Here is a 21,025-nt window from a genome sequence, read left to right as displayed (position 1 = left end):
GTTCATGTTAAAAAAGATATGTAATATATTCATAGAAAGAGTATAGCATACTGTGTTTATAAACCAATTAGAAAAACACAAACATCCCAAAATTGCAACCAGCAGAAGACATGGAAAGATCATTCATAAAGAAGGATATGAAACAATGTAAAAGCCAGCTTCACTTTGAGTCTGAGTCTATGAAGAGTGCAGAAGAGACACGGAGTGGGACCTTTGACAGCAAGGAGAAAAGCTAAAAAAGAAGATAATAAACAAATCTCATCCCATCTTTGGTTAAGAGTCCATGCTACTGAAATGCTCAGAAACAAGATAGGGAGGGCTGTGGAGATGGCTCAGAGATTAAAGGCATTTGCTTGCAAAGCCTTGATGGCCTACCCTGGATACCCCAATACCCATGGAAAGCCCGATACACAAAGTGGCACGTCTGTCTGGAGTGCATATACATCGGCAGGAGGCCCTGATGCATCCATTCTCTTTCTCACTCTCCCATTCTCAATCTCTTTCTCTCCCTCTTTTTCTCCTAAATAAATATATTTTTTAAAAAGACACCAGATGGGGATGCTTGTCACTGAGCTGCATTTGAGCACCCACTGTGATCTTGGCTCTGTCCCGGCTCTGGAGACTTAGCAGTGACTACAAAGGGCAATAAAGCCCCGCTTTGCAGGGTTCACGTTGCAACCGGTCCTGTTGACCCTAGCTCCCCAGCTTGGCCAGGAAGCTGGCAGGCCAGCCTCGGATTTCAGACAGAGTTCCAGATCAGCCTAGGCTGGAGTGAGACACTGCCTTGAAAAAAAAAAAAAAGAAAGAAAGAAAGAAAGGAAAGAAAAGAAAAAGGAAGAGTCACTTCATAGTAAATGGATCCCTTTCCTACTGAAAAGCACTTGGGAGCCAAGATATGGGTCCTAGCTATGCTTGTCATTACTGGCTTGTCACTGCGTCTGGGACCTGTGGGGAACAGAGCCAGGCAAATAGGGCAGTGTTCCCATCCAGCGCACAGCGTTCCTTCCCTTGTCTTGTTTGTTTCATTCGTTTTTTATTTATTTATTTATTTATTCATTGCAAACAAACTCCAGACATGTACGCCCCCTTGTACATCTGGCTAACATGGGTCCTGGGGAATCGAGCCTCGAACCATGGTCCTTAGGCTTCACAGGCAAGCGCTTAGCCACTAAGCCATCTCTCCAGCCCTTATATTTCTTTTCATTATGGTAAAATACCTGCACAGTTTATAAGACAAAACTATGAGGAAAGAAAGTTCCACTCAGGGAAGTCTTGGTATCTACCCCTACTCTGGAAGTAGCCATTAAAATTATTAGCTCCACTTTAGTCTTGTGGTTCTTTTTTTTGGGTGGGGGGAATAAGGATCCATGTGTCTAAGAGTTAACATCCCTTCCTTAGTTCACCACGGCAGCATACCACACACACCTCTTCTTCCTCCTAACACTGGAAATAGTTCAGTTTCATGATGTTGGTCTCATGCCTATTTCTGAGCCACATATTATGAGGTTGTATAAAACTCCATCATTGTTTATCCAACCAGTATCCTTACATGGGTACCTGGCTTATTTTCAACATAAGGCTCTGAACAATAATGTCACAGGGAGTTACACTGTGTCCCGTTTCTTGTTCCCAGTGTGTCTTCAGGGAACACTCCAGACATGGAACTGCTGGGATCAAGGGTTGTAAAGGCTCATAGACGCTTTTGTTCCGTGCACTTCCATGAGGAGCTGGGTGATTTTGTTCTCTCAACAGTAAGGTAGCCGGCCCTCACTGCCCTGGCTTTTAGGTTGATAATCACAATGGATTTTGATGCAGAAAATTTAGAGTTCACCATCTTTAAGATGGATGGGGAACCCCTGTGTTCAGTGCTGGATCTGAGGGTTTGGCTTGGGAAGGAGCATCCTCCAAGGGGAAGGATTTTCCGTTCTCTGCTGTCCTGTTGCTGACTCATGTCTGTAGAGCAGACTCACCCTTCTCCTGGTACTAATCCATCACTTCTTATGGGAAACACTCAGCTGGTGACAGGTTAGAGCTGACATCAGTTTTACATAATAGCCTGACCACTGAGAAATCTCAAGCCATACACCTTCCTCTGGGACCATCCCCTCTCCCTCCCCCAAAATAAGGAAGGAGCCGGGCGTGGTGGCACATGTCTTTAACCCCAGTATTCAGGAGGCAGAGGTAGGAGGATCGCCGTGAGTTCAAGGCCACCCCGAGACTACATAGTGAATTCCAGGTCAGCCTGGGATAGAGTGAGACCCTACCTTGAAAAACCAATAAATAAATAAATAATAAGGAAGGAAAGAGTGACTTATGAAGGACTAACTTTTTACCCTGAGCTAAGCAGAGAAAGAGACCAGGAGGTCCGGCTGTGACAAATAAAATCCACTCCAAGGGCTGAGCAACCTTTTAGAATTAGGAATAACTGAACACACAACCTTCGCTGCATGGAAAAAATGAGGCACCACTTGGACACTAGAGGAAGCAGCAGACATTGATCAGTGCAGGGGAGGGACAAAGTCGGAAGGCAGAAAAGCAGCCGGGGCTGCTCCGTGGTAGGTAAAGGGACTGTCTCCCTGGAAAACAGCGGTGTGGGAGCTGATAAGGATGCTAAGGCCTTTCAAGGGAGCAGGAAGAAGAGACCTAAACAGCCAAAAGGAAAACGATTTGTACCAAGCTTCTGCGGCTGTGCTTTGCTGAGGGCCGCGGCGGGGAGTGTTTCACTCACACAGAGCTTCAGGGGTACACCAGGCACCGCGCTCAGCACGGGAGGGGCAGCAGTAACAGCCAGCCTGTCCCAGTCCCATAGGCCAGCAAATTAACTTCCTAAGCAAGTCAGTCTTTTTATTATGTTTTAATTTATTTGAGAGAAACAGAGATTGAGAAGGCATGGCAGGGCCTCTTGCTGCTGCAAATGAACAGCTGCTTGGTACAACTGGCTTTACGTGGATACTGGGGAACTGAACCCTGGGGCCAAATGGCCCTAACCACTGAGAGATCTCCCCAGCCCTACATGGTCATCTTGAGAGAGGCTCTGTGGCTGGCCTGGAGGGGGAGGTGTCTGTAGCGCTGGTGGCGTGGAGCTGAGCAGAGGAGCGGGGAAGACCCGTCTTTGACCAGGTAATGTGTAGTCTCCGGGGGCTATGGCTTCAGCTGAAACGGAAGAGGCTTTCTGATTAGGACTCTTACATGTGGATTTTTGGAAGACAAAGGGAAATTTCTGGGGAAAAAAAACAAAAGGACTATTCTCTTACCGGGCAGATTAGGCTATTGGGTAAGTGCCTTAATGTTTATAATGATGCCAGGAAAAACTTGTTGCAAAATTTGGAACCATAATTCTCTGGGAATTGGAGTTGGGTTTTTTTTTCAGAGGTTGGTGGATGTAACAAATTGAAATAATTTTTTTTTCCTCAGGTAAATTGAGAGAATGCAAAACAGCCCTTTCCACTCCCCAAGTTCATCAGGCTCTCCCACAGTTACCGGAACACTTTCAATTCCTGCTCTAAATTTATACACACTGAAGGATTGATGTTGTTTTCAAAGTAACTTTTTCCTCATATTATGTAAGTGGCGCATTTACTGTAGAAAAATTCAAGCACATCAGTGAAAAGAGGAAATTTCCTTCAGAATCTAGTCAACCAGCTATATAATAATTTTGGTAATCATTCTATCAGTCCCCTTAAAAGTATATGTGCATATTTTAAATCCCATGCATGAAAGTCTACTTATAAACAAAATTAAGCTGCTGGGGTTGCTTATGCTTGTAAGCCCAGCACTTGGACAACCAAGGCAGGAGGATTGCTCGAAGTGCAAAGTCAGCCTGGGTTACAGAGTGGCACAAACTAACAAACAGAAAGCTACACTACCATTCAGTCTGGGAATCTGCTTTTTTATCTTAAACATATGGGCATCTTCTCAGGTTATGAAGTATACTTCTAAAGTCATTTTATCCTATGGGCAAGTACTCCATAGGACAGAGGTGTCGTGTTTAAACACAGTAACAGGGTACCCATGGCGCCAAGTTACTATGCCATAGACATACCACTGGCCACTATGCTATCTTTGCAGACAAGCCGGTTCACTAAGATACAGCTCTAGAAGCAGAATCTCCCCTCTGCAGTGCATTCACGGATGTGACGGTTTGAATCAGGCGTCCCCCATAAACTCATGAGTTCAGAATGCTTGGTTCCTAGCTGATGGCAATCTGGGAGGTGGAGCCTTGCTGGAGGAGGTGTGTCACTGGGGATGGACCTTGAAGTTTATTAGACCCCAGTTTGCCAGTGGCTTATTCTCCTGCTGCAGTGTCCCACCTACTGTGGCAGAAGTGATGTCCATCCTCTGCTCATGTCACACCTTTCCCCTGCCATCATGGAGCTTCCCCCCAAGTCCATCAGACAAAATAAGCAACTTTCCTTCCCCCAGATGCTTTTGGTCCAGTGCTTGTCTAGCAACTCAAGGTAACTACGACAAAGGATTATAGTACATGAGATCAGGCTGCCTTCCAGAAGGTTGGATCTATTCACACTCCTACCCTTGGAGGCACATGACAGATTCTACACATTGGTGACCAGTGGCTGGGCATTTTAAAACTCTCTGATTGCGGAGTTTGTTTCTAATACATGTTTGAAATGCCATGCTTCTCATTTGCGTATTTCCTGTTTATATATCAATTTCTATGTTTTTTATTATTTTTTTTTATTTGAGAGAGAATGGGCACACCAGAGACCTCTAGCCATGGCAAACAAACTCCAGATGCATGCAACACTTGCTGTATATGACTTACCTGGGTTCTGTGGAATTGAACCTGGGTCCTTAGGCTTCGCAGGCAACTACCTTAACTGTTAACCTATCTCTCCAGCCCTACTTCTGTGTATTTCTTGCTAACTCCTATGCTGCTGTGACCAATTCCCTTACCAGACTTCCAAATAAGAATACCAGGGCTGAGAGATGGCTCAGCAGTTAAGGTACTTGTCTATAAGGCCTAGCAACCAGAGTTCAATCCCCCCCACCTTCTCTTTGTCTCTCTCTCTCTGTGCAAATAAATAACTAAATAAATTTTTCTTAAAAAAAATAGTACCAAAGAATTCTAGTAATGGAGGAAATAATCTTAAGAACTGACAAATGAGATTGCATGAAATTAAAAAGCTTCTGTATAGCAAAAGAAACAATCACTAAAGAGACTGCTACAGGGCTGGAGGGATAGCATAATGGTTAGGGTACTTGCCTACAAAGCCAAAAGACTCAGGTTCAATTCCCTAGGACACACCTAAGCCAGATACACAAATGCATGCATCTGGAGTTGGTTTGCAGTGGCTGGAAACCTTGGCACACCCATTCTTTCTCTCTGTATATCCATGACCCTATAGGGCCTGACACTACCTACACAAGACCATCATAATAGGAGATAAAAGATTATGACTTCAAAATAAAAGAGAGACTGATTGAGAGGGGGAGGGGATATGATGGAGAGTAGAGTTTCAAAGGGGAAAGTGGGAGGAGGGAGAGGATTGCCATGGGATGTTGTTTACAATTATGGAAGTTGTTAATAAAAAATTAATTAATTTTAAAAAGTAGCATCTTTGAGAGAGAGATAGATTGTTACAAAAGGGGAGAAACTTTACCAACCATACATCTGGCAGGAATTATGTAAGGAACCCAAAATATTAAACACTAAAATGTCCATCAATAAATGTGCAAATAAAAAATAAAAAAAGAGTACTAATAACAGCCAAAAGCCTAGAATTCCAGGGAAGAAAATGATTTTGTTAATCTAAGGAGGGTCAGGCAAAGATCTGGAATGTGGCATTTTAGTTGCATACTGCCCTATCTCTAATGTGACTCGTCTTCATCAAAAACATCAATGTCACAGGTGTGCTACGGCACATGTGAAGGTCAGAGGACAACTTGGGGTCTCAATCCTCACCTTCCACTGTGTTGGAGACAGTCTCTTGTTGCATGCCAGGTGAAAGGCCAGCCTAGCTGGTTCCACAGGGACTCCTGTTGTCTGGCTTTATGTGGGGTCTGGAGATGCGAACTCTGGCTGTCAGGCTGGGACAACAAGTGCTTTGAGTCACGGAGCCATCTCCCCAGCAACCACCGTCCCCCCAACACTGATCCTTCTACAGTCCTTGAGCAGGCAGCGCCGGTAACTTAACAAAGAACAGTCTTTCCATAGGATGTTAAGGGCAAGTGGTTATCTCGATAGAAAATGAGAAAATCCACTTTGTAATCTTTAAGGAATAATTTGTTATTCTCGTTTCATACCTTGAAGACGTCTGCTGTGTTTGGGGAATGGTTAAGAAAAGTTAGTCTTTTTTACAATCTTGAACGTGTTTCCCATTAATGACAACAGTAATGCCGCTTGCTATGGTGTGGAGAATTATAGCTTACAAAGTGTTCTCAGCAATGTAGGACTGAATTAGGTCTAACCACGTAGTTTACTGGATGATTTCTAATCAGTCAGTCTGCCGTAGTTTGAATGTAAAATGTCCCCTATGGGGTCATATGTTTGAACGTTTGATTCCCGGCTGTTTGGGAAGGTGGGACCTTTAGCAAGTGGACACTTGCTGGAGGCAGGGGGTCACTAGGGGCGGTCCTTTAGGATTTACAGCCCCACCTCCTTTTTCTTCTGTTCCTTCCTGCCTCTGGCTCAAACGTTACAAACTTGCCTGTCATGCCTTTCCCATCCAAATTATATTATTATACGGATTTTGTGGACTTGAAACATTACTTGATAAAAAATCCTTTTCTTGGGCTGGAGAGATGGCTTAGCGGTTAAGCGCTCGCCTGTGAAGCCTAAGGACCCGGTTCGAGGCTCGGTTCCCCAGGTCCCACGTTAGCCAGATGCACAAGGGGGCACACGCGTCTGGAGTTCGTTTGCAGTGGCTGGAAGCCCTGGCGCGCCCATTCTCTCTCTCTCTCTCCCTCTATCTAGCTTTCTCTCTGTCTCTGTCACTCTCAAATGAATAAATAAAATATTTTAAAAAAAGAAAAAGAAAAAAAAATCCTTTTCTTCCTTGTGTTGCTTCTGGTCAGGTGTTTGTGCCCAGCAGCTATGAGACGCTGAAAATGGAAGGAAGTAATGATTCAACTCACAGTCTTAAACTAGAGTATTCATTATTACATGCACATAGGCAAGGTCTAAATCTCATCCTCAACTCATCTTGGACATTACAGTTCTAACCCATTCCTTGACCCTTTGAGCAAAAGCCCATGACGTGGATGCACAAGGAGCCACATGCCTGTGGAGTTTGTTTGCAGTGGCTGGAGGCCCTGGAGTGCACCCATCCCCTCTCTCTCTCTCTCTCTCCCTCTCTCTTGAATGAATAAAATAAACCAAAAGCCCATGACGTCACCCACAGGCAAACTCTGGGCTTATTGATTAGGAATATTCCAGAAAAAAAAAACATATTTCCAGCCCTTCCTTGTTAACATCTTCTTCAAGACTGCTTCTCACAATGGAAGCTAGGGACACCATTGGTCCAAGCCATGTAAGGACAAGAAAGACACATGTGCCATCAGAATGCTGTGGAGGATCCAGCATTTTGCCAGCCAAGCAACATCCTTCCCACTGCCTCCCATGCTTGAAAGTGAGGCAGAATTCTTGGCCACTTCCCCCTGGTTCAGAAAATGAACTCACCACGGCAGTGTGCAATCTTCAGCAAATGGTCACAGTGCTTGCAGACCTCCCCAAGCCACACAAAGGGTTGTTTGAGTATCCTCAACCCCGAGGCCTTTTCCCTATTTAGCCAGAAGCACAACCTTCCACCATAGCAACCAAGCCAAAGAAGGACAAATACAAAACAAGTCCTTCCTCACTTCACCAAAGCACCAAGTCCAGTTAGAATGGGCCTGAGGCTCATCACAGCAGATCACCACTCCCAGAAGTCACCCCCTGCTCACTTCAGCTGAAGAGGACCTTGGACAAAGAAGGCCAGGATGCAATGCGCAGGGCCTCTAATGCTACACCCTAGAAGAAGAGAGCGTGGGGCCTGGCTGCTGTAGCCCACAGCTGACTGCTCTCCCTGTGTTGCTGACTCATCCCTCTCCACGCCTCCCAGTGGGCCGCAGGCTGGGGCTGCAGAGGTAAATGACATGTTCATAGCTCACCACAGTCCCCAAGAAGCACAGGGACAACAGGGTAATGCTAACAGAGTTAAGTGCTTGCAAAGCCTAACGACTCCGCTTGGATTCCCCAAGACCCGCCCAAAGTCAGATGCACAAGGTGGCGCCTGTGTCTGGAATTCTTTTGCAATGGCTGGAGGCCATGGCATGCCCATTCTCTCTCTGTCTCTCTTCTATCTCTCTCTGCTTGCAAATAAATAAATTAATTTTTAAAAATACAGCCTGAGGGGGCTGGAGAAATGATTCAGCAGTTAAGGCACTTGCCTGCAATCCCTAACGATCTGAGTTCAATTCCCCAGTACCCATGTAAAGCCAGATGCACAAAGTGGCGCGTGTATCTGAAGTTTGTTTGCAACTGGCTAGAGACCCTGGTATGCCCATTCTCTCTATCTTCTCTCTTAAAAACAAAACAAAACAAAAAACAAGAGCCTAACTATGGACTCTCAGAAGTGGCCTCCACTTTCATCAGGCTGGGTGGGCATTGACACTATCAAGCTATAAATTACCAGCAAGGCACTGGGGAGTCACTGAGGATGACGAATGTATGGGACAGGGGAGACTTGGAGGAACACTTAACCTGGCAACAGTGTTTGGGACAGAGGGGAGGAAGGAGAGAAGAGCAGAGTTAGGGGGTCTCATAGAGACTAGCTGCCTCACTTCTGACATCAACGGCAAAGTCCAGGCAGATGCAAGTCCACACTTGGCTAGATGCACTCACCGAACCCAGTGACATCTGTTACTCTCTCATTATGGTGGCTGTGGTGAGAAGGCATGTTTAAAATCAGTCAAGGAAGAGACACTGGGCAGAGCCCAGGAGGGTTCTACACCCAGCCGCCCCTAGCTTGTCTCCATGGGCTCCAGAACAGCGCTCACTTTCTGAGGCAGTAAGTGGCAACCGGCATTAAGTACTGCCAGCCAGAGAAGCTCACCTGACCCTCCCTGTCCAGTTTTCTGGGGGGCAAAGGGGGAACATGAACTTGAGAGCTGCTCAGGCAGCCAACCTTGGTCTCTGGCCCTCTAGAGGTTGAACCTATACTGGGTGATGCCCAACACCCCTTCTTTATCTGATGTGGCCTGAGACCCCCAGGTTAAGCAAACACACCCCTTAGCCAACAGCTCAGAGTTCACTGCAAGGAGCTCCAGGGAAAAACCAGACCTCTCTTAGGAGAAGATGAACTCTCGAGACCAAAGTAGACTAGCTCTGTTTTCATGACATTCCACAGACCCACGTTTACAAATTATCTGCATGATGAGAAGTAAGAGAAGATCTTGCACTTCCAGATCACAGGCAAATAAGACAAGGGAGACTGCTGGAAAGTTCTGTGGGGTGGCATCTTTCTATCCATCAAGTGGCATTCTCTGTGTCTCCTCCAGAACAGGCATTCTGCCCCTTCCTTTGCTCCCCAGATGCTGAAGCTCTGAAGGACTCTTGAGGCAGCAGCTGTCTGGGTGAAATGAATTTGTTGATTTTTGAAGCCAGTAGATAAGTCTTTTGACAGCAACAAAAATAAACCATTAAGGATACAGATAATTAAAATCTATTTGAGAAGTTTACAGTATGTATTTAAGAAATATCTTCTCATTTAAAAAAAAAAAAAGGCATTTTTGATCTAGAGAGATGGCTTAGAGGTTAAGGTACTTGCCTGCAAAGCCAGAGGATCCAGATTCAATTCCCCAGGACCCATGTATGCCAGGTGCACAAAGTGACACAAGCGTCTGGAGTTCTTTTTCAGTGGCCCCAGTGTACCCATTCTCTCTCCTATCTCTCTCATAAATATATAATTTTAAAAATAAAAATGACATTTTCAGGGCTGGAGAGATAGCTTAGCAGTTAAGCGCTTGCCTCTGAAGCCTAAGAACCTGGGTTCAAAACTCCATTCCCCAGGATCCACGTAAGCCAGATGCACAAGGTGGTGTGTGTATCTGGAGCTCGTTTGCAGTGGCTGGAGGCCCTGGCACACCCATTCTCTCTCTGTGTGTGCCTCTTTCTCTCTCTGTCTGTTTCTCTCAAATAAATAAATAAATAAAAATTTAAGGGCATTTTCCTATAAGAGTAGTCTGGTAGCTTACTACACAATCCTGAAAATAGAATAAGTGAAAATATCACACTCCTACTGTTGGAGGTGCAGGTCAATGGTAGAGTGTGCTGTACCACTCTGACCCCCTTGCAGGAACTTACAGCTCCTTTTCCTCCCAAAGTCATCTTCACTTACTATGATGATATGCTTCCAAATATGCCACTAGCCAGCTACGAAACCTTGGGCTTGGCATTCAATGTTCCGTTCTATTTCTGTACAATGAAAAGGGTGGACCCCATCATCTCTGAGCTTCCTGCTTCTTCCAGAAATTCTCTCTCAGGATCAGAAAAATGTTTGTTCCGGGGCTGGAGATATGGCTTAGTGGTTAAGGCGCATGCCTGTGAAGCCTAAGGACCCGGGTTTGAGCTTTGATTCCCCAGGACCCACGTTAGCCAGATGCACAAGGGGGCGCACGTTCGTTTGCAGTGGCTGGAGGCCCTGGTGTGCCCATTCTCTCTCTCTCTCCCTCTCTCTCTCTCTCTGCCTCTTTCTCTCTCTGTCGCTCTCAAATAAATAAATAAAAAGTAACAACAAAATTTATAAAGATGTTTGTCCATATAAACAGGGACTCGTGAAGGCTGAGGTTACTACATAAATAAAAAACCAGTACATATTACCCAAAGAAAAATAACCTTGAAATAATACCTAACCTAAAATATATATATATACACACACACACACATGTTTATTTGAGAGACAGAGAAAGAGAGTAAGGATGGATGCCCCAGGGCCTGTTGCCACTGTAAATGAGTTCCAGACACATGTGCCACTTTGTGTATCTAGTTTACATAGGTACTGGGGAACCGAACCCAAGCCATCTCTCTAGCACCCCTAAATACTACTTTTAAAAACATATTGTTAATTTATTCATGAATATTTCTGGAGCACCTACTATGTGCAGGCCAAGTATTTGAAATATTTCTCAAAACTTTATTTGTGAATGATTCAGAATGAACTGTCAGTGAGGTGGAGATTTTAATAATAGCCTGCCTAATAAGCACTAAGTATGATAGAAAATAGAATGTGGGGAATTTAGCTTAAGGTTACATGCCTCAGAACTCAGTAACTTTCTAAACTGATTTTGTAATTAGGAGGATATTTTTAGCTTATTTTGCAACTGGAAGATTTTATTATATTCATGTTAATGTATGTAATTTCACTTTGGTATTTTGGGCCTTTTAGAAAAGTTGAATCTTTTCTCTTTGGTGCAGCAGACTGTGAAGGTGACAGTTTCTGTTTAGAGTCACGACAGGTTTAAGGGGTAAAGCCATGCTCATGGTCTCCCTCATTGCCCACCAAGTTCTCGTCCTGGGGATACCTGGTTCACAGGGCATTACCATGCCAGGTGGCCACTGGTGTTCATAAAGGGGAGGAATCTGGTAGGGGCATCCTTCCAGTTGAAGGTTGTCACTGGGAGAGGGTCCTTCCTATGGGAGAAGAACAACTCTTAGAGAAGCCCAGCACCTAGAAAAGCATGAACAGGCCTGAGCCTCAAAAGAGAAAGAGGGGCTCACCCTGCCCCAGAGACCTGGCAAGTATGTGGGATGGCTGGCGACAACCCCATGACAGCGTGAGAAAGCTAGCTTCTCCCTCGCGTGGCGGAATTCCAGCGTTAGTGTTTAAAACCAGACCCGTAGCTGAGGAAGAGAACAGAGAGAGAGAGAGAGAAAGTTTGGGGAACACAGAGATTTCTAACAGCTGGGATACCAAAGAAAGAGTGAAAGCTCCGAGGAGCTCTGGCTATCAGAAACCGGAGCTGAGTGAGCCCTTAGCACATGGAGGGAAAGGAGACTAGCCTCTGGCTCTCCAGAGTCTTCTGGTTGGTGCCAGGGCAGAGTGCCTCAACTGGGGACAGGGCTGCCTACACTTCCATCTCTAAGGACTCACCCTCACAAAGCACTGTGGCATGGGTCACACAGAGAACCCTTCGGGGCATATGTAAGGAACATGTAGGAGCCATAGTGTGGCCTGACCCCACCAAGCAGTAAGGGTGACACTTTGCCCCCTTGTTGGCTAAAGTGGGACCACCTCTCCAGGGGGTCTGTGTTGCAGTCACCTTCTCATTGCTGTGACAAAGCAGCTGACCAGAAGCAGCCTATGGTAGTAAAGGGTTTGTTTCAGGCTTGCAGATTCCAAGGGGAAGCTCATCGTGGTGAAGAGAGCAGGGCAGAGCAGAGGCTGGGCATCATATCTTGCCATAGCAGCTGGAAGGTAGCAGCAAGAGCGAGCTAAGCGGGGCTGGAGAGATGGCTTAGTGGTTAAGTGCTTGTCTGTGAAGCTTAAGGACCCTGGTTCGAGGCTTGATTTCCCAGGGCCCGTGTAAGGCAGTTGCACAAGGTAGTACATGCATCTGGAGTTCGTTTGCAGTGGCTGGAGACCCTGGCGCACCCATTCTCTCCCTCTCCCCACCCATCTCTCCCCTTCTCTCTCTGTCTGTCACTCTCAATTAAATAAATAAAAATAAAAGAGTGAGCTAAGCTCTGGCAAGGGGGCTATAACACCCCAAAGCCCACACCCAGCAACACATCTCCTCCATCAAGGCACCACCTTCCAAACTGCCACCAACTGGAACCCAAATATTCCAAACACAGGAGGCTATGCGGGCATTTCGTTCAAGCCACTGTAATCTGAAAGACAACACAGCAAGCCAGAGAGGATTTTGCCCTAGCCTCAAGATCTCATGAGATTTGCCTGACAGGGTTTATTGGTTAATGTTCTTGTTGCTGTGGAAAAAATATCTGACAAAAGAAACTTAAGGGAGGAAAGATTGAGTCAGGCTCATGGTTAGAGGTACGGTCTGTCATGACAGGAAAGACTTAGTGGCAGGAGCACTAGGCAGCTGGTCACACTGCGTTCCAAGTCGGGAAAAAGAGAGAAACGATTGCTGGTGCTCAGGGTTCTTGCTCTTTTTTGTTCAGTCTTGGACCCCAGTCCATGGATGGTGCCACCACATTTAAGGTGCGTCTTCATCCCTCAGTGAACCCTCTCTGGAAATGCCCTCATGAACACATCCAGAGGTGTGTTTCCATGGTGATGCTAAATCCCATCAATGTGACAGTGGAGAACCATCATACTAGGTTTCTTACCTACTTAGTGTCTGCCATCCAGCCCGGGCTGACCTGATTCACCATGCAGTCTCAGGGGGGGCTTCAAACTCATGGTAATCCTCCTACCTCTCTCTGCCTCCCGAGTGCTTAAAGGCATGAGCCACCACACCCAGCTCTGTCATCCCTTTCTTATTCCTAGTTTTCCCTTTTGGAATGTGAACACGGACCCTTGCCTGTCCCACCCTGCATTTTATTTTACTTAGATATTATTTATGTGACAGAGAGAGAAAGGGGAAAGAGAGAGTATGGACACATTAGAGCCATCTGCCTCTGTAAATGAACTCCAGATGCATATGCCACTTTGTGCATCTGGTTTTATGTGAGTCCTGGGGAAGTGAACCTGGGCTTGCAGGCTTTGCAAGCAAGAACCTCTAACTGCTGAGCCATCCTCCACCACTGTATTTTAGAAGGACATACCTTGTTTGGTTTCAGAGATTCACAGCTAGAGAGCAGTATTGTCTTAAGATAAATCAGACCTTGAGTCTCACCTATACTTGATTTAATGTTGGTTTTACTTTTTCCCCAGGGCTTTGTGTGTGTATCAAGCAAATGCTCTGCTCCTGAGTTACCCAGCCCACCTCTCTGATTTAGAACATACGAGTTGAGAATTTGGACTTTAGAATTGGTGCTGGGACACGTTAAGACTTGTGGATTGTTTCGATGGACCCAATGTATTTTGCATGTGAAGACATGACTTTCTTTTAGGGGGGCCAGTGGCATAATACTATGAACTAAATGTGTGTATTCCCCCAAATTCATATGGTGAAATGCTAACCCAATGTGATGGCATTAAGAGACAAGGCCTATGGGAAGTTTCTACCCATGAGGGCAGATCTTTCATAGGTGAGATTAAGCCTCTTTCGGGGTGACCCTGGAGGGCTCCCTCTTCCCTTTCTGCCAAGATACAGTGCTAAATCAGCTATATGAAACCCAAAGAGGCCTCCCAAGAACATGCCTTGCCCCTGCCCTCAGACATCTAGCCTCCCGACCATGAGAGAGAAATCCCCATCAGGCAAAAGTCACCTCATCTCTGGCAGTTCGTTTTGGCAGCCTGAGCAGAGCCAGGGATGGTCAGAGTGGAGATGGCCGAGAGCAGACCAAAGCACAGCGGGAAAGGCGGCTGGGTGGAGGGCAGAGGCCAGACAGAGTCCAGGAGGCAGGAGCAGTGCTGGAGCAGAAAGGACCAGACGATTGTCTCATGACCACTCTGAGGCCTTGAGAGGACTGCCTAGTGAGAACTGTCTGGTGAGAGGCAACTTCCGGGATTCCCTGGCTGCCAGCCCCCTCCAGCACCATTATCTGTAGTGGCCGAGAGGTTGGGACCAGCCTGACCACTGCAGATCCCTTCCCAGCAAAATAACATAGACGTGCCGAAACGTCCTCCTCTCTCTTGCCTGACGAGTCCCTCGAGATTTCCAGCCACACCCGAGATGGCAGCATGACGGCTCCCTGTACCAGCCTGAGTGCCTGGGCCTGCGCCGGCTCCATGAAACGCAGGGCTTGAGGCCCCCTCCGCGCACTGCGCTCTTGCACGTAACCTGGAGCAAACTGAACTAGCCACAAGTAGATGCACATTCCAAGGGTCAGAGGTACCAAGCCGGGACGACATGGGACAGAGGTCAGAGGTTTCAGCGAAAATCCGCGCTTCTCCTTAAACCCCAAGCCCATCTGGAGCCTGCCAGGGTCGCCAGTCCTTAGGACGGTCTGGTCCCTAGCTCACACTCTCCTCGGAGAGGTCTCCGCGCTGGAATCTCCCCATGATGGGTGTCAAGATCAGGCATGCAGGGGGCCTCTGCGGCCCCGCAGAGGGGTCAGAGGAGGGATCCACCAGCAGCGGCTGGGCTGGGGACTGCGGAAGGGGCACGGAGTGTGTCATGGGACTACAGAAGGGGCACGGAGTGGGCTAGGCGCAGCTGGAGGGACAGGGCAGAGGGTCGTCTTAATCGCGCCTCCCAGGACCCCGGGGCGGAGCTGTGACCACCCGGCCCCCTGCACGGAGGTCGCAGCCCAGAACCGCTCCGCCCCCGCCAGCGGAAAGGCGCCGCGGGGGGCTTGGTGCGATGCTCGCGGGGATGGAGCGCCCCCCCTGGTCCGGGCACGCCGAACCCCGGCGCCCCCGCCCCGCCGCCGCGGGCCTCGCCCCCGCCGCGCGCACCCGTCCCGCCTCCCCCGTTGCTGTGGCAACCGCGGGAGCCTCCGGGCGCGCGCATCCTCCGCAGCGCTCCACGGCGGCGGCGGCGGCTCCGGCTCCAGCCGCGCGCGCTGCGACCTCGCTCCGGAGCCCGCGTGTCGCCCCCGGCCGGGCCCCCGGGCCCCCCACGGACCCCAGCACGGCCCCCCACTGGCCCCGGCTCCCGCCCCGCCGCCGGTCCCCATGGAGCTGCTGGCTGCAGCCTTCAGCGCCGCCTGCGCCGTGGACCACGACAGCTCCACCTCGGAGAGCGACACGCGCGACTCGGCGGCGGGACACCTGCCCGGCAGGTGAGGACCGGTGGCCAGCCCGTGTGACCCTGGCGCCACCTCCCCCGCGTGCTAGCTGCTCAGTCACCCCCTCCCCCTGGGCGAGGGTCTGCGATCCCCCCGCGGCCTATCCTCGCGGGCTCCCGCCGTCCCCACGAACCCTCCGGGCCCCGCGCGCCATCCCCCGAAGTGATGCACCCAGCCCCCGGCCGGGGGTCTCCGAGCGCCCCGGGGCACGCGCCCCTCGCCCTGCGCCCCCTTCTCCGCGCCCTGCGGCTCTGGGACGGGCAGGATCGCTGCCGCTCGGGGTCGGGGGCGCGCGCCGGCAAGGGGCGAGGGGCGCAGGGTGGCGGGCGCTTGGCGGGACCCGTCGGGGCGGCCTTTGGTGGAGCGGGCAGGGCGCGCCAAGTTTCCGACGCCTGCCCGCGAGCTCGCAAAAACATGAAGGTTTGGGCGGGCTGGTGTAGGAGTGAATCACCCCGTCGCGCCCCGTGCGGTGGCAGAAAGGGTTCCCGGAGCCCGCCCGGCCTGGAGGGGCGGCGGCCACGGTCGGCTTGGACCACTGGCCAGAGGGGGGTTGGGCAGTGCCCCTGGCCGGCCCTGGACCGACCGACCCCTCTCGAGGTGTGTCGTTGCTTAAATATAACCAGCCCTCGCCCTCTTCTCTGCTTGGCAGCGAATCGTCCTCCACCCCGGGAAATGGGACCACGCCCGAGGAGTGCCCGGCCCTCGACAGTCCCACCACGCTCACCGAGGCCCTGCAGATGATCCATCCCATTCCCGCCGACTCCTGGAGACTCCTGATCGAGCAAATTGGTGAGTCCCGGCGGCGACACGCTTCGTTTGGGAGCTGTGCTAATCCGACAGAGGGCTGCTGAGATAAGGATTTGACATGTGACCCCGGTGCCATAGACAAAACTGCCTCGTTCAATTAGTGCTGCAATACTGGGTCTATTTAGCAGTGGTTTGGGCTTTTGCTTGTTTGTTTTGTTTTGTTTTGTTTTGTCTTGTCTTGTTTTGTTTTGTTATGTTATGTTTTATTTGAGACAAGGTCTCACGCTGTAGCCTGCATCTAGATATGTATCTCCAGCTAGCTTGGAGCTCCTACAGCTCTCCTGCCTCAGACTGTCTAATGCTGGGATGAGCCGTCTCTTGAGGCTTTCAGCAGTGTATTTCCACTCCACTTTCAGTGGAGAGATCTGCCAGCCCAACCCTTCCCTGTGCCCTGTCAATTCTGCCAGCAAGACAGGGCAGCCTGTCTGGAGGACCAGGAGGGAGCTCTCCTTGACCTAAGTAGGCAGAAGCTGGGAGGATCTGGAAGGCAGCCCAGAGTTGTAGCTGAAGAGAGAAAGCCTGCTCCCCCGGGGGCTCTGGGCACAGCCAGGCTGCCCAGTCACTTTGCGTGAGTGCCTGGGAATGAGAAGCAGGAGTCACAGAGGCCCTGGAGGAGAAAGGGACACTTGTCCTGAATGAGGTCCAGGAGAGATGGAAGGAAACGGTTCTGGGCTCCTGTGCAGCTTTAGGAAAGCTCTGTCACTACTCAAGAGGTTGAGAAGGCACTTCCAGAACTCTAGCCCTTGCATTTGGGGAAAAAAAAAAAAAAAAAAAAAAAAAGCTACCGCCATCACAGTTGTTCTCGTGTCCTCGCCAGGGCCACCTGTGAATGGTTTCTGCTCATGTGAAAATTCTGCCGGCTGCCCGGAAAATAGTCTTGGGTGTGTCAGCGTCGCCTACAGTCTGTTCGTTTAAATTTAAATTCTAGATCTTCTCCTAAATAAATAGTGCCAAACGCTGGGAGGGACACTGACTTTAGGGTGAAAGCAGAGAAGACCGGCAGGGGAGGGATTTCTCAGGGTGGCCCTGAGTCCCTGCAGGGTTGAGAGCTGCGGCCTCAGCCCTGGGAGAGGAGCCTGTTGAGTCCAGAAGGGGCAGAGCATCTCCAGAAGCTAAGCTGTGCCTGGACTCCCAATTTTGTGGACTCTAACCAGTCAGTCTGGGAGTGCTGATGCCTTTTCATTTGGTTTGCTACAGAAAGGGAGGAGGGCTCGTCTGAAACTGACAGTTAAGAAATCCCCATTTTGAGGTAATATGATGGAGAATGGAATTTCAAATGGGAAAGTGTGGGGGTGGGGAGGGAGGGAATTACCATGGGATATATTTTATAATCATGGAAAATGTTAATAAAAATTAAAAAAATAAAAAAGAAATCCCCATTTTATTTTATTTATTTGCAAGCAGAGAGAGAGAGAGAGAGAGAGAAGGAGGGAGGGAGGGAGGAAAGAGACACTTACTGCAAAGGAACCCCAGAAACATGCACCTCCTTGTGCATCTGGCTTACATGGGTACTGGGGAATCAAACCTGGGTCCTTTGGCTTCACAGGCAAGCGCCTTAACCACTAGGCCATTTCTCTGGCCTCTCACCCATTTTAAAACACAGACTCCTAAGGCCTGCTGCTCCCACCTCCCTGTCACCCTTCTTCCCTTCCTGGCAAGGGTCCATCCTCTCCACCTAAAGATAGGTCAGAAACTAACCTGTGCATGATATTGAAAAGACTCCTAGGTAGCTAAGGTTAGGGTGGCTAGGAAGGGCCTCACAGTGAGAAGGGGCCCCTAGTGCACTGTGGGAACATGGACACGAGGTGCTCCCCAGTAAGCCAGCAGTGTGAGCTCACACTGGGAACGCCAGCGGTGTGAACTCCCACGATGCTGGGAGTCAGAGCCCCGGGCCTGCTGCTTGCCAGGCCAGAGTCCTCGCTGGCAGACAGTGGAGTCACTCCCTGCTAGCATGTGCGCATGTCAGAGAGCATCTGCCTGCCCTTCATAGGTCTCCACACGTGTGCAAATGACAGCAAAGTGTGGAGCTGTCAATGCCCTTCCATAGCTGCTTTTTGCCCTAAAGGAAGTGATTCTTTGCCCGATGTCAGAGAAGGACAGGGTCTTGAAAATATAGTGGGACGAAGAGGGAAGAAAGCAGTGGTTCTTGAGCATTTGTCATGGACCACTGTCTTGGCTTTCAAAGAACCTGCCTCCAAAGCCAGACAGAATTATGTCAGGACCATTTGTGATATGGTATTCGGCTGTTGTCACAGGTGGTGATGGTACTGAGAGCCTGTGTGTGCACACCTGCAAGTGTGTGTGTGTGTGTGTGTGTGTGTGTGTGCGCGCGCGCGCACGCTGCACATATGCCGTCTTGAGCATCTGGTGCGATGTTGGCACACAGAAGTTGCTCATTAAATAATAGTGCCTTTTATAAGTAGGCTTGAAAGATTTAAGAAGCACTGTTTTCAGGAAGGCAGATTCTGAATGGCTGCGAAGGCTTTGGTCAGAGGAGCTGAGGGCTTCCTGCCTCCGCCAAGCACAGCCCGCCTGGCATGTATCGTTTCAGTGGGTGACAGGAAGGAGCTAAGCCTTCTAGCTCCGACTGCCCGGCATGCACGTGCGAGCTTTTACAGGGAAAGGAAACTTCGCATAAGGCTGTGTTTACTGAGCATACAAATTGTGAAATAACAAACCATGATATATGAACAGTACATTGATTAGGGACATGTCACCAGATAACATACAGTTCCTCAGATAAATCTACTCTATTTGCATGGTAATTAGAATTTATGGCAAATAAAAGGTTATGAAAAATGGTTATACTGTGGATTAGGTAACTTTAATCACGGTAACTCCAGGAAAATTGGAGCTTAAATCCATATTCTAAATATGAAAATTAGAAAAAATATAAGGCCTCCGTTTCGAGAGTTCTAAAATAACCTGAGTTGAGCATCTTTGATAGTAACAGTATATCCAGTAAAAAGGCATCTTTACCAATGGAAGTAGTTCATCTCAGTTAGAGAGTCAAGAGGGGGCTGGAGAGATGGCTTAGCAGTTAAGGCACTTGCCTGCAAAGCCTGAGGCCCCAGGTTCAATTCCCCAGGACCCATATAAACCAGATGCACAAGGTGGTGCATGCATCTGGAGTTCTTTGCAGTGTCTGGAGGCCCTGGCATGCCTGTTCTCTCTCTCTCTCCCTCTCTCTCCTTACAAATAAATAAGTAAATAAATAGTATAAGATCACTTTTTGCCCCCATGGGAATCACCTCCCAAAAGACTCCACCTCCTAACACTATCTCACTAGTTCTTAGATTCCAGCACAGGAATTTGGGGAGGTTGGGGACAGTGGCATTCAGACCTTAGCCACCAAGTAGTGTCCCAGGACTCCCCTAAGCCGGGATGGACCATGCCCACACCCACTCTCCCTCCGCACTGGGAAGCGGGGGTGGGACAGGACCCAGAAGAGGTGTCTGTCAGCCAGTGCACTTTTCAGAAATATCATTTCCAACCCAGCTACCCACGATGCAGCTATTTTTGTCTCCTTTCAGTATATGCAACAGTAAGGAGTGCGGGATAGTATTTGCTGGCGCTTTGCTGACTGTGACATGCATTACACACATGTTTGAACCTTCAAAACATGCTAAGTGAGACACTTCCAAGAAGCTTGGAGACAGCAGTTCTAATGAAAGGCCTTCGACCACGTCTGAGCACCCGCTGGGCTGGGGCGGGGAGGCGGAGCCCAGGTCAGCCCCAGGAAGTCTCTGTGGACAAGATCAGAGTCTCCCAATAATGATCGCCTTGGAGACAACAGTTGGTACATCTGATTCTCATGACTAAACCTTTGTGTGTGACAACCCCAGACTGTCCTAGCAGCTTCCACCTGAGTGATGTCCAGCAGAGATTTGAGTGTTCTTCCTCATTCCTTTGGCTGACCAGCCCGGCTTGTGTCTGGTGGACAGGAACATTGTAAGAATGCGGGCCGCCCAGCGTCCAAAGGCAGACCTGGGCTGTGGTCTTACCGTCAGGCCTTCCTAATGTAGAGCTACGAACCGTCCAAAGCAAACTGATTTAATCCACAAGGTGGATGTGTGCGGCTCCTGCTCATGAATGTAACTTGTCCAGCCACTGTCGGGATTTCCACAGTGCTCTGCTGCTCTCTCTTGCCCTTTTCTGCTGAGACATACTTAACAGCTTCGTAACAAAGGACCGCCTTGAGAGTGAGGGCTGTGCAGGTAACCTGCTTAGTGTTACTGGAACTTCATGGGAGAAGCATCTTTGCTCTGTACATCAATGGACAAATCCAGGGCCCAGGCTCCAAAACCAGTGTGTCCAGCCACCCAGTGGAGCTTCCATTTGGGACCTCACGCACACCTCCATCTCTCCATCACCCCACCCCTCTGCTCCAAGGCTCCACCAGTGGTGTCAATTAGATGGTTG

At 49.1% G+C, this 21,025-nt stretch overlaps 1 protein-coding gene across 2 annotated transcripts in view; it reads left to right on the top strand.

The window, feature by feature from the left end:
- Ngef (neuronal guanine nucleotide exchange factor) overlaps positions 1–21,025 on the top strand; it is a 124,848-nt gene that overhangs the window by 64,445 nt on the left and 39,378 nt on the right. Inside the window, exons 1-2 of one of the 2 annotated variants that reach the window (XM_004662260.2) lie at positions 15,672–15,790; positions 16,446–16,585. In XM_004662260.2, coding sequence (XP_004662317.1) covers positions 15,684–15,790; positions 16,446–16,585 — 247 coding nt within the window. In that variant the 5' untranslated portion in view covers positions 15,672–15,683. Of the gene's footprint in view, positions 1–15,671; positions 15,791–16,445; positions 16,586–21,025 lie in introns of those variants that run through there. The other variant, XM_004662259.2, reaches the window with a different exon arrangement.

This window comes from Jaculus jaculus, chromosome 4 (genome assembly GCF_020740685.1).
Source record: "Jaculus jaculus isolate mJacJac1 chromosome 4, mJacJac1.mat.Y.cur, whole genome shotgun sequence".
Taxonomy (NCBI): domain Eukaryota; kingdom Metazoa; phylum Chordata; class Mammalia; order Rodentia; family Dipodidae; genus Jaculus; species Jaculus jaculus.
The sequence above is the reverse complement of the archived record's forward strand: the minus strand, read 5'-3'. Positions and strand labels throughout refer to the sequence as shown.